At 28.9% G+C, this 12,651-nt stretch overlaps 1 protein-coding gene across 1 annotated transcript; it reads right to left on the reverse strand.

The window, feature by feature from the left end:
* Positions 1–635: 635 nt before the first annotated feature.
* LOC139844817 (LOB domain-containing protein 30-like) lies at positions 636–10,409 on the reverse strand. Its single transcript, XM_071835046.1, has 2 exons — positions 10,074–10,409; positions 636–1,155 (listed from the first exon to the last, which is right to left on the reverse strand). The coding sequence occupies exons 1-2, from the start codon at positions 10,407–10,409 to the stop codon at positions 739–741; spliced, it is 753 nt and encodes a 250-aa protein (XP_071691147.1). The 3' UTR covers positions 636–738.
* Positions 10,410–12,651: the final 2,242 nt, after the last annotated feature.

A 12,651-nucleotide genomic window follows, 5' to 3' on the forward strand; every position in this document is an offset into this window, starting at 1 on the left:
GGTGGGGAATTCCTAATTTTAACATCTGGAGCATTGAAGATCTTTTCTGTGGGAAAAATGGGAACAATTATTCGAGTTTTGGACTAAAATTGTGGCAAGCAATCGAGTGGATCACCGGTTTTTACATTTGGAAAAATCGTAATCAAAAGGTGTTCAACAGCAAATGGTGGAGCGGTTCGATGGTACTCAATGAAATCCAAATAAAGAGCTTCTAGTGGATCTCAAGTCGTTCACGCAATGCAAAAATTGATTGGCTCTCTTGGTTTACGGCTCCTAATTCGTGCATATAACTGTACATATATTCTTTCTTAGTCATTTGCATACTGTTTTCAGGTCTTAGGTTAGTTCTGTACATTGTTTTTATAGTTGCATACAGACCCAAAGGGCCTTCAGTTGTATATTTGTAGCAGTACTTTTGTATCCTTTTTTTTTCTTTAATAAAGTTTGCTGCTTTTCAAGAAAAAAAATTGTTTTAAAATTTAACCTTAAACCCGACCCCATATTTGTATAATACATTTTGTTTAACTTCTTATGTTATTTAAACCGGCCATGAAACCAAATGTAGAAAAAAAATATAATAACAATAACAAGCATAATCATTATAACCGCAAATATTTTGAAACAAAAATCCTTTCAAATGGCAAAAATGTACAATAGCTAATCCAATAACTAAATTTAATATGCTCATTTAAATTTAAACGGTCAGATAAGTCGAACTACTAGTCATCATAACGCATTTTAACGATCATGAGGTGGCAAAGACGGCCCTTCAATTTTGCATGCCCCTGATCCCGAACTCACATTATTTGGCCTCAGCATAAGCTCCCTAGCCAACTCATGAAAATCATTTTCTTCACTCGATGGAGGTGGCAAGTCAGTCGGAGCTCTTATAGGGGCGAGACTCATGAATTGGCGAGGATCCATTTGTGTTGTCCTTGGTGGTTGCATTGTCCATGAAGGTTGCACCATTGGTTCAAGAAGTGATGATATGTCATATGAACCAATTGCCGGTGAGGCGGTTGAAAGATCGTTGATAGTTAACCCTGCTGGTGGAACTGATGCTTGTGGTGGCTGAGGTGGTGGAGTTGGAGTATGACCTTCTAAGGTTGCTAAGTGAGCTTGAAAATACGAGAGCTCTGCTTGTAAATTCACAACCTGTTTTAGTAAAAATAAAATAAATTAGTCTTAACTAATACAACAACAATAATCAATCGCACTCTTGCGGAAGTGATGTACGATGTAGATAGACATTCATCTACATAGATAAACAAACTTGTTCCTCAACTCTCAGATAGAAAGTCATACATTAATTTCTAACATGATAATCAATATTATTCACCATAATCAGTATGTCCATCTCCTGAGGTTTTTTGGTCAACGGGGTCAAATTTGGTCAAAACCATGATTTCTCATATTTTCTCTCTCATTTCTCGGATTTTTTTCCCGTAAAATCTCGTAGTTTCTCGGATTCTCTTGCTCATTTTTTAGATTTTCGTGTAAAATCTCGTATAAATGTATATAAATATACATATATTTATTTATATATACATATTTATATTAATAAAATTATAAAGTCAACGTATGTAAACGTCCGAGATCTTTCCGAGATGCCGGGATCTCCCCCAAAATGTCCAAACGAGATCTCCCTGGAATCCGAGTTCTCCAACCTTGTATATAGGGTGAGGATCCAGAGAGAACTTAGGCAGGGGAGAACTCATAGAACCTCATTGACTGAACTTCGGTCTGTGAACTGATTGAATCGCAGTCTGTGGACAGACTGAACTTCAATCTGTGGGGAGACTGAAAATTTTTTAAATTTTTTTTTTTTTTTTTATTCACGTGACATAGACCAGTTCACACATTGAACTCAATCTGTTCACAGATTTAACATAATCTGTGGCACATTAAACTCTATCCTTGACAGATTCAACTCAATATGTGGGCAGAATGAGTGCAATCCGTTGATAGATCGAGTTCAATCTGTGACAAATTGAACCCAATATGTGGTAAATTGAACCCAATCAGGCACATATTGAACTCAATATGTTCACAGACTGAACTCAATCTGTGACAGATTGAACTCAAACAGATTGAGTTCAATCTGTGGCAGATTAAACTCAATATGTGCACATATTGAAGTCAGTCTGTGCACAACTGAATGTGGATTTTTTTCAGTATCTCCACAGAAGCATGTACAAATGGCTTGTGTTTCAACTTATAATAATCAACTTGTCACTGATTGAAGAATAGCAACAGAACTTAACAGCGCTAATAGTCATAAGTATATTTTAGGTGCATAAGGTAGATGCATATATCAAATTCAAGCCTGTGGCGAAAAGTAAAAAATGTTGATCTGGTAGGTCTTCATCTCACGAATCTACATGCAAAGTTTCAGATTCTAACTCTTAGGTTTGAGCTCGAATTCGTGAGTCAAAGATTGGGTAAAAAAGTCAACAATTTCCTCATGATTCAAATTCATAATCTATACGATGTTTCATGTTATAATGACGATTGACGAGCATTATATGCAACATTTTAAGCAGCTTTCATGTTGATATCATCATCTAAAACTATATATATATATATATATATATATATATATATATATATATATATATATATATATATATATATATATATATATATATATATATATATATATATATATAAAGGATCCAGATAGAACTTTGGATATGAGAGAACTCAGAGAACCAAAGGAAATAGGAAAATATGACGTTGTAGCGTTTTGGATTACGAACTCAAAAATTCAATTCATCAATCCAAGACGTTTTAGATGATGATTGCAACATGAAAGTTGCTTAAAATGTTGCATCTAATGCTCGTTAAGCATCATTACAACCTGAAACATCATATAAATTATGAATTTGAGTTATGAAGAACTTGTTGACTTTTTTCCCCAAATCTTTGACTCACAAACTCGAGCTCAAATCTAAGAGTTAAATTCTGAAACTTTCCAGATAGATACACGAGATTAAACCTAACAAATCTGCGTTTTTAATTTTTACTATAGGTTTGATTTTGAGAGATACATCTATCACATAAGCGTACAAAACAAGGGCCTAATGTAACAACTTAACCACAATACCAATGAATCTCATAACTTGATAAGAGATATCAAAAACATATTATGATCTAGCCATCAATCACGTTATGAATAAAACACCAAAAAATCACAGATTGGGTTTATTTGAGTTCAATCTGTGCACAGATTGAGTTCAATCTGTTGTAGATTGGGTTTAATCTATTGCATATTGGGTCAATCTTTTGCATATTGGGTTCAATCTGTGGCATACTGAAGTTCAATTTGCCTACAGATTGAAGGTCTGATTCTATGGGTTCTTTCTCACTCTTGATTATCTGAATCTTCACTTTATATATATATATATATATATATATATATATATATATATATATATATATATATATATATATATATATATATATATATATATATATATATATATATATATATATATATATTGAATCAAGGGGGAAGTAACCAATCGGGGGGAAGCAAAATGTTTATTTTTTCCATTTTTTGAAAAAACTTTGTTCACAAACATTATAAATTGGATGAAAATATGAACATTTAATAAAGACACTTTGTGATAAATGTTTTTATTTTGGCGAAAAAACGCTCGAAGAATTAATATATAACAATTATCGTGTTTTTCGAGCGTATCTTGAGGTTTTAAATATTAGGGTTTATAGGGTTTAGATATTAAGGTTTAGAAATTTAGGGTTTAGGTTTAGGATTTAGAGTGAGTTTTTAACACGTACGGTTTAGAGTTTAGGGTTTAGGATTTTTTTTGGTTTAGGGACTAAACCCTAAACTCTAAATCGGGCTAAATTTTACTTCACAAAACATGAAAAAATAACGTTAACATTCTTCACGATCAATATTATCTTGAATGTTATTCTTGTCGATCGTTGTTCATATTTTCGTGTGATCTTGATGCTCGAAATTTTTTTTACAAAAAAACGAAATATTTTTTTTTGCTTCCCCCGATTGGTTACTTCCCATTGATCCTGCTAATATATATATATATATATATATATATATATATATATATATATATATATATATATATATATATATATATATATATTAGCAGGATCAATGGGAAGTAACCAATCGTGGGGAAGCAAAAACTTTTTTTTTCGCTTTTTGAAAAAACTTTGTTCACGAACATTATAGATGGGATGAAAATATGAACATTTAGTAGAGACACTTTGTGATAAATGTTTTTATTTTGGCGGGAAAACGCTCGAAGAAGTAATATATAACAATTATCGTATTTTTCGAGCGTATGTTGAGATTTTAGCTATTGGGGTTTAGATATTAGGGTTTATAGGGTTTAGATATTAGGGTTTAGAAATTTAGGGTTTAGGGTTTAGATTTAGGATTTAGATTGAGTTTTTAACACGAACGGTTTAGAGTTTAGGGTTTAGGGTTTGGTGTTTTGGGTTTATGGAATAAACCCAAAACACCAAACCCTAAACCCTAAACTCTAAATCGGGCAAAATTTTACTTCACAATGCATGAAAAAAAAAAAACGTTCATATTCTTAACGAACAATATTATCTTAAATGTTATTTTTGTCGATCGTTTTCCCGCATAAATAATAACATTTATCACGAAATGTCTCTTCTAAATGTTCATATTTTCGTGTGATCTTGATGCCCGAAAAAAAATTTCAAAAAAAACGAAAAAAAAAATTTGCTTCCACCCGCTTCTCCCCGATTGGTTATTTCCCCATTATATATATATATATATATATATATATATATATATATATATATATATATATATATATATATATATATATATAGAGAGAGAGAGAGAGAGAGAGAGAGAGAGAGAGAGAGAGAGAGAGTATCCGGACTGTTTGTGGAAACCATCAAAGCTGACGTGCGTACCTTAACAAAATTCTAAAATTAAATATATTTGTAACATTTTTTATTTCATTTATTTTGACAAATAGGTAAACCATCAGCATATGTGAATACAAGCTCCGACATTTACGTGAACACCCATTATATATTAATAAAATTTATATTTATATTTATAATAATTTATTAAATTACTGATATATGAATGATTTATAATTTATATTTTTTTATATTTTTAATTTATGCATTAACTGAATGAGCAAAAATTAGACAGTCTCCATGAAATAGAAATCAAGAGAGATTATATGCTGGCATGGAAGCCGACCAGAACAAACCATCGTATGTTATTATTCAATCAAAACAATTCTTTTCCATTGATTTCATTAATCTCATCTCATTATTAATATATATAAAATATAAATATACAATTATATAATATATATAATATAATAATATAACATAATCCTCGTATAATATAATCATAATACTTCTTTATATATGAAAAATCAATCAATATAAACACAAACTTTTGGGAAACAAATAACAACTACGAGTACATAGAATATTAATACCAAGTAAATTAGAATATTAATACCAACTACGAGTACATAGAATATTAATACCAAATATCCATCTTGTGAGGAATTTAATTACAAAATAGAAAAATACCAAGTAATTAGAATATTAATAATAATTACATATGTGTGATATAGGGAGACCAAGACTTCTTTTGTTTTAGAATATTACTATAATTACACTAATTGACATTTTTAAGTTCTGTAAAAAAGAAATTTATAAACCTAAATCAATACTACATACTCTATTAAACTAGTTGTTATGGTAGATGATGTGAGTTGGTGGTGTAATTGTGGATTGAGCTTTTTTTTTTATGACGTAACAATGTGGGTTGTAGATATTGTGTTATGGTGGTGTGGGTGAAAAGATTGATAAAATATGATTGGCTGATGATATTGCTCGATTTACACATGTTTTACCTCGCAATATCTTTCTCGTTTCACTCGTTTTTTAGGCTTATTGAGTTCGGAAGATGGATATTTGTGCAATTGTGTTGGTTCAAGGCTAAACTCAGCTTGGTGCAAAATTGACTAAAATCTAGCCAATATGTGAACCAAAGTGAAGGGCATGGTTGAAAGTCCAAGACAAATGCAAATGTGCAATTTCAAGTGATTAAATGAAGTTTTAGGAAGTGCAGTACAATGGTGCTGCGCACCAAATCTATGGTGCGTCACACCATATCAAAGGAAATCCCAGAATTCAAATCAGAACATCTAGAAGGAATTGCATGTTATAAGGTGCGGCACACCAGCTATTATGTGCGGCGCACCTAGCTCTAGTACAATGGTGCGGCGCACCATTTAGTAGGTGCGGCGCACCTACGCTGTTTTGGGTGCTGAATTTTACACCTGTAAAATGAAAAAGATAGGGTTTCATTTTAGGGGAGCTGCAGTTTTTACCTCGAATATTATCCTAAAAACCCGAATTTCATCATCTAATAGTAGATTAAGATTAATTTGGAGGATTAAGCTCAACGCTCAAACAAGTTTAGTGTTAGATCTACATCATATTTCCATTTGGGTTGTAATCTCCATCTTTATGTTCATTGTTTTCAATTGAATACTTGTAATTTTGAAGTATGAAGTTTATTTGTGATATTTTGTCTTTGATTAGTGTTAGTTTAGTCATGCTTGACTAATTATTTGCCATGCTTAGCTAATAATAATAATAATAATAATAATAATAATAATAATAATAATAATAATAATAATAATTATTATTATTATTATTATTATTATTATTATAATATTATTATTGTTATTATTATCTATAGTATCAATTAGAAAATACAAGAAGATAAAAAAATGGAACTATTCATTTGAAACTTTTTGGCAATTTTGTCACCTTACCCCCGGTCTTTACATTATGTTAAATTTCACCCCCTTTTGATGACCTTTTTAATTTTGCCCAACCCTCTAATTTTAAGGGATATATATTAAACACTGTAAAATAATAACACAAAGACATAAGTGGCTGGGTGGCCTTTATTATTTCCAGATGGATGCAGGTTCGTTTCTTGCAGGGGTTTTTTTTTTTTCCCCTTCCAGGCTAGCGATTTTGGGCCCAGCGAAGCGGACCTACCCGAATACTTGTTGTTATTATTATTATATTATTATTATTATCTTTATATCTTTATTATTATTATTATTATTATTATTATTATTATTATTATTATTATTATTATTATATTATTATTATTATTATCTTTATTATTATTATTATTATTATTATTATTATTATTATTATATTATTATTATTATTATTATTATTATTATTATTATTATTATTATATTATTATTATTATTATTATTATTATTATTATTATTATTATTATTATTATTATTATTATTAAGTACAAACGTAGATCAACATCAACTTCTACATCCCACACAACCATATAATATTATTATTATCTTAGTTAAATTTCATTTTTGTGATATAAACATGGTTATATAAAGGGTTCAAAAGCACACTGTCATATTAAAATCTATATATACGACCTAAAATCTAAAACTTAAGATTTGCAGTCCAATCGAATATACATAAAGGCAACTCAACCTCGGTGTGATAATGAAAATTTGACATATGACATTTGACAACTCAAAACCTTAAAGTTTACTCAACATGACAACTATGCAAAACAAAAAAAACAAATTTTGGGTATGTCCCCGTACAAAGTTTGATCTTCATATACATGCATAATAATAATAATAATAATATAATAATAATAATAATAATAATAATAATAATAATAATAATAATAATAATAATAATAATAATAATAATAATAATATGATTCTTTTTTGGGCATGGTTTTATTTGTTCAATTAAAAATGATTCATGTTTTCATTTTAGTTTAATTAGGTATATTAAATGAAAATTAATATATTCACCTCATTTTGATAAATCCACTACATTTATGCATTATAAATAACAAATTACTACATTTATGCATTAACAATAACAAATTGTATTGTATAATTTGTTAATGCATAAATGTAGTGAATTTATGAAAAACTGAATTAAATTTATCACTACCTATATTAAATGCTTATACTAGTTGAATTTTTGGCTGATTATTTAATTAATTTACTAATAAAAGCTCATTTTAATCCGCATAATATATTTCTTTGGAGCTTCTTCTTTCTAAAAAAATAAAATAAAAATACACATATAAACTTTAAAAGTGAATTTCACTAAAGAAAGTGACCTCTACTATTAATATATATATATATATATATATATATATATATATATATAATAATAATAATAATAATAATAATAATAATAAATCAAGATCAAGTTGAATACAATTAGAAAACCAAACTAAAAAAAAGATTTGTCAAGGTTTACAAAAATGCTTATAAAATGAGGTCGATTGTACGTATATTATGAATAAATATATATATAGAAGGATTTGGCAGAAATATGTAAAATTGTCCCGTTTGCCCCACACTGAAGAAAAAGTAAAAAAGTATGGATGAAGTAAGAAAAAGTACATAAGGAATGAGAAAGAAAAACTTGGTTACGGGAACCGAAGGTTAGGCCAACTACTATATATATATATATATATATATATATATATATATATATATATATATATATATATATATATTGAATTTACTGATATTATGTGATTATGATAACTACATTATTTTTGAAGTTCTTAATTTGTGTTTTATGTAAGCTTAAAATATTAAGAATTCAGATATTATGTATATTTAATATCTTTGTTATTAAAATTTGTGATAATAGTTGTTAATTATATAATTTTTACACTAAAAATTTATTAATATAGTAATAAAAATGTCATATTCTTCTTTAATAACACAATTAACCGGAGCTCGTAAAGAAAAGTAGTCTCTTTGATTGTATACGTTTATTTTCTTTTTCATGACTTAAACATAAAGATCATCTTATTTCTAATGGAATAATTGGCTCTCAATGCATTTGGAATTGTTTTCGAGCGCATCGCTAGTTTTTGGTTCTAACACAGTTACATACAAGCAAGGTTGCAAAATTCGCTATTCAGGAATTAATCCGTCAGGACTTTGAAAGGATTAATCAGCAATTCGGAGATTAATTGAGGATTAATCGAATTGTACTTTATACAATAAAATGATAAGTTTTAAAAATTTACGTGTAAATATAGAAGACAACCATAAATATAGACATAAAATTTAACATAATTGTTTAGAATTATTCATTTTATTCAAAAACTATAAAGTATTAGTGTGTATTCATGTAAAATGTTGACCCATATTGACTTTAACCGATATTAATACCAAATTCGATTTTGAACCATCAATTTACGTTGACCGACTAATCAAACGAATTTTGAAAAAAACGAAACGAACTACTCTTAAAAAAATGAGTAGTCGAGGATTAAACGGGTTTTTTACAATAGTGCATACAAGTATACACACATTCACATTTTATATATTTACGTCATGTGATAAGTATTAAAATTAGTAATACGAGTACTTTAGTTAAATAATATATTAATTTTAATCTTAATACATATAGATATAATGCGTATAAAAATGAAAATTATTTGTTTGGATTACTTAATTACATACGTAAAAGATATTTATGACGTAATTAGGATGTCACACGAGTTTTTATAAGTTATAAATTTATTTTAACGGGTAAAAGTTAAAAAAAAAAAAAAAAAAAAAAAAAAAAAAAAAGGTTATATATACAAGATTCATATTAAACCTAACGGAAAACAATAATCCTGGAAAAAATGGGTCGACCTTGTCTTTGTGTATGTAAAATAAGACATGATGTAGCGTTATTTACCAATGAGACTAGATAGTAGATAGTATACCGTAAGTTGTATATGTCTATGTATTTCCATTAAAGTATAGGTAACTGGGACACGTATCGTTCTTATCTTTTAAAAATAAAAATAAAAATTTAAAAATGTATCATTTTGTGTATCATATGTGAAACCAAAATAATCACATGAAATGGTAATTATCATATAAAAAACAAAACCTTGATTATTTAGTGTATTGCATATGCAAAACAAAATTCAATGAATTTACTTATACGTTTTGTGAGAGAGAAATCGATGAAACCTGTTGTTGAAGAGCAAAGATCTGTGAAACACAACCATAGACAGGGTCTCTAAGCCTAGCTTGAGCTTCATAACAAATTGTTACCACAGCATCATGCCGCCTTTGAACAGGAAGATGAGACAGTAATTTTGATACGTTACTCGCTCCAAAAACTTTATGTACCGCCGCAAAATGGGCTGCACCTTGTTCAGAATCAAAATAGGGTGCAAATACGCACCCTGAGACACATTTCCTTCTCAAAAACTTGCAAGCACCACACGGACCACCACCACCGCTACTTCCACCACCACCACCACCACCACCACTTGTGCTACTAGTGCTCGGATTTGTACTCATTTTTCGATAATTAGGGTTTTTTGTGTATAGAGATAGATTATAAGAATAATTTAGTGTTTGGTGTCTTGTTTAAGAGAAATAAAAGGGGATTTTAATAAGAAAATGAAAACTTTGAAGGCAAGCTAGAAAGTAAACCACAAATTAGACAGTTTGCGTGAAGCAAGCATGACATATAGCCAGTTGCTTAACCTTCATCATCTTGTGAACTTTGATGTATAACTCGTGTTTTTTCTTCTCTCTAGATGTCTTGTTCTCGATCTCTATATTTTATATATGACTATGACTACCTGTAAATTGAATATTTATATTAATATATTTATCCTTTTGATGATGAATAATTTGATATATATGCATATCCAATACTGCTTTATAACTAAAGATGTATTAAAAGTTTTTTCACTAATTGTCACAAAATTTGATACAATATTACAATCTCCATCCTATACTTTCAATTTTACAAATAGTAGTCCTCAATCTATATTTGAGTTAGCTAATGGCTTCGCTCATATGTTTGCGTTGCCGTGTTTCGCAGTTGGCTATGATGTATCACGATATATCTACTAGTGATGTTATGTGTATGTGTGTGCCTACGCATTCAATATTTTATGAACGTGAACATGTAGTGTACATACAAATTACGACAAAAGACCATATGTAATTTGTGCATATATATATATATATATATATATATATATGTTTTTTGATAGATCATATCGTCATTACATTTTGGTCTGTTAAACACACAATGCTTATTAAAATAGTCAGCTATTGCTTGTGTTTGGTAAAACTAACTTGTAGGTGAAGTTAGAAACGAAACATATGGCTGAAGTTGAAAACTTATAGTTAAATTCTATTCTGGTATATTATAAGCAACAAATGCTTATCTTTTGTAGCTGTTTGTTTAAACGTTTTATAGTAGAAAACTAGTTACACTTTAAACATGTGAATTGACGTGAAAAGAAAAATAATAGGTTTTCTCTCTAGTGGGGATACTATTTCTCTCTTGCATGTCCATAGAGATTGAAGAGATTTGATCACATAAGAAGTATTTATGTAATTAATCATTTAATAAAATCATTATTATCTTAAAGTCTTTAAAAAATATTTAATTTATTTGAAATATTTAATTAAAGCATAAGGTGTTCGTAGTTCATTTTCGGTGTCCATTTCAAGGTTTAAAATGAGCTTTATAATTAATTAAAGTGAAGTGTTTTTCGGTGTTCATTTCAAAATCGAATATGACGTGAGTCAATAAGAAAATAAAATAATTTAAAAACAAAACAAAAAAACTAGAAACCACCGTCAGTTTAGGGATGATGAGAGGGGGACGGTGGTATTGACTCGAGGGCGGTATCCATTTCAAGGAAGCGTTGGTGGTGGATGGTGGAATTGACTCCGGACACCGTATGCTCTAGGATGTTAGTTCAATATATTATTCATATGTTAAGGAAAATCGTGTAAAGACGGAGGTTGTAAAGTGAAATTAAGTACCACATAATAACATACTATCACATTATTAAACTTAATGTACAAAAAGTAACACAAAAAGAATAGAGTATAACAATTTGACATAAAAACGTGGCGATGGCATCTCTATCGATTCCTTGAAATAACTCACACACCTTTTTTTTTCCTTCTTTTATGCAAGCAAACAACTTTATTTTTGTCATTTTAGTAGTTATGAATTTATACCGAAAAGTAATAATTTGTTACTTGTAAAATCAAGAACTCTAATTATGTATTTAATTCCCATGATCACCCGACCAAAACACGATTTCCATAAATGGTTCTTCTAACAATGCAATCCGAATATTTCTAATATTAGAAGTTGCAAAGTTTACCGATTTACTAACTCAGTCACATATGTGTATGTGTATGTATGCATCATATGTGTATGTGTATGTATGCATCATATGTGTATGTATTTAAACATCGAAGGATAGGTGATGAAATTGACCCGTGATTGTATTATATTTTTAATGTTGGAGTCGATCGTTTGAATGTCTATGTAATACTTGCTCTATATAGTAAGATAGGTAAAGTATTATTTATTCATATATAATTATATTTTTTTTTTTTTTTTTATTTTATACTACATTTTACGGAGTATATACATTAGAAAAGTTTGTGACAATATTATATTCATGCACGTAAAGGTTTTTCGATGGCCTAATATGATTTATGAATTTTTCACCTTACCTTGGACTCATAGATTCAAATACTGACATCAATGTCTTAAATT

The sequence above is a fragment of the Rutidosis leptorrhynchoides genome, chromosome 4, assembly GCF_046630445.1.
Source record: "Rutidosis leptorrhynchoides isolate AG116_Rl617_1_P2 chromosome 4, CSIRO_AGI_Rlap_v1, whole genome shotgun sequence".
Lineage (NCBI taxonomy): Eukaryota > Viridiplantae > Streptophyta > Magnoliopsida > Asterales > Asteraceae > Rutidosis > Rutidosis leptorrhynchoides.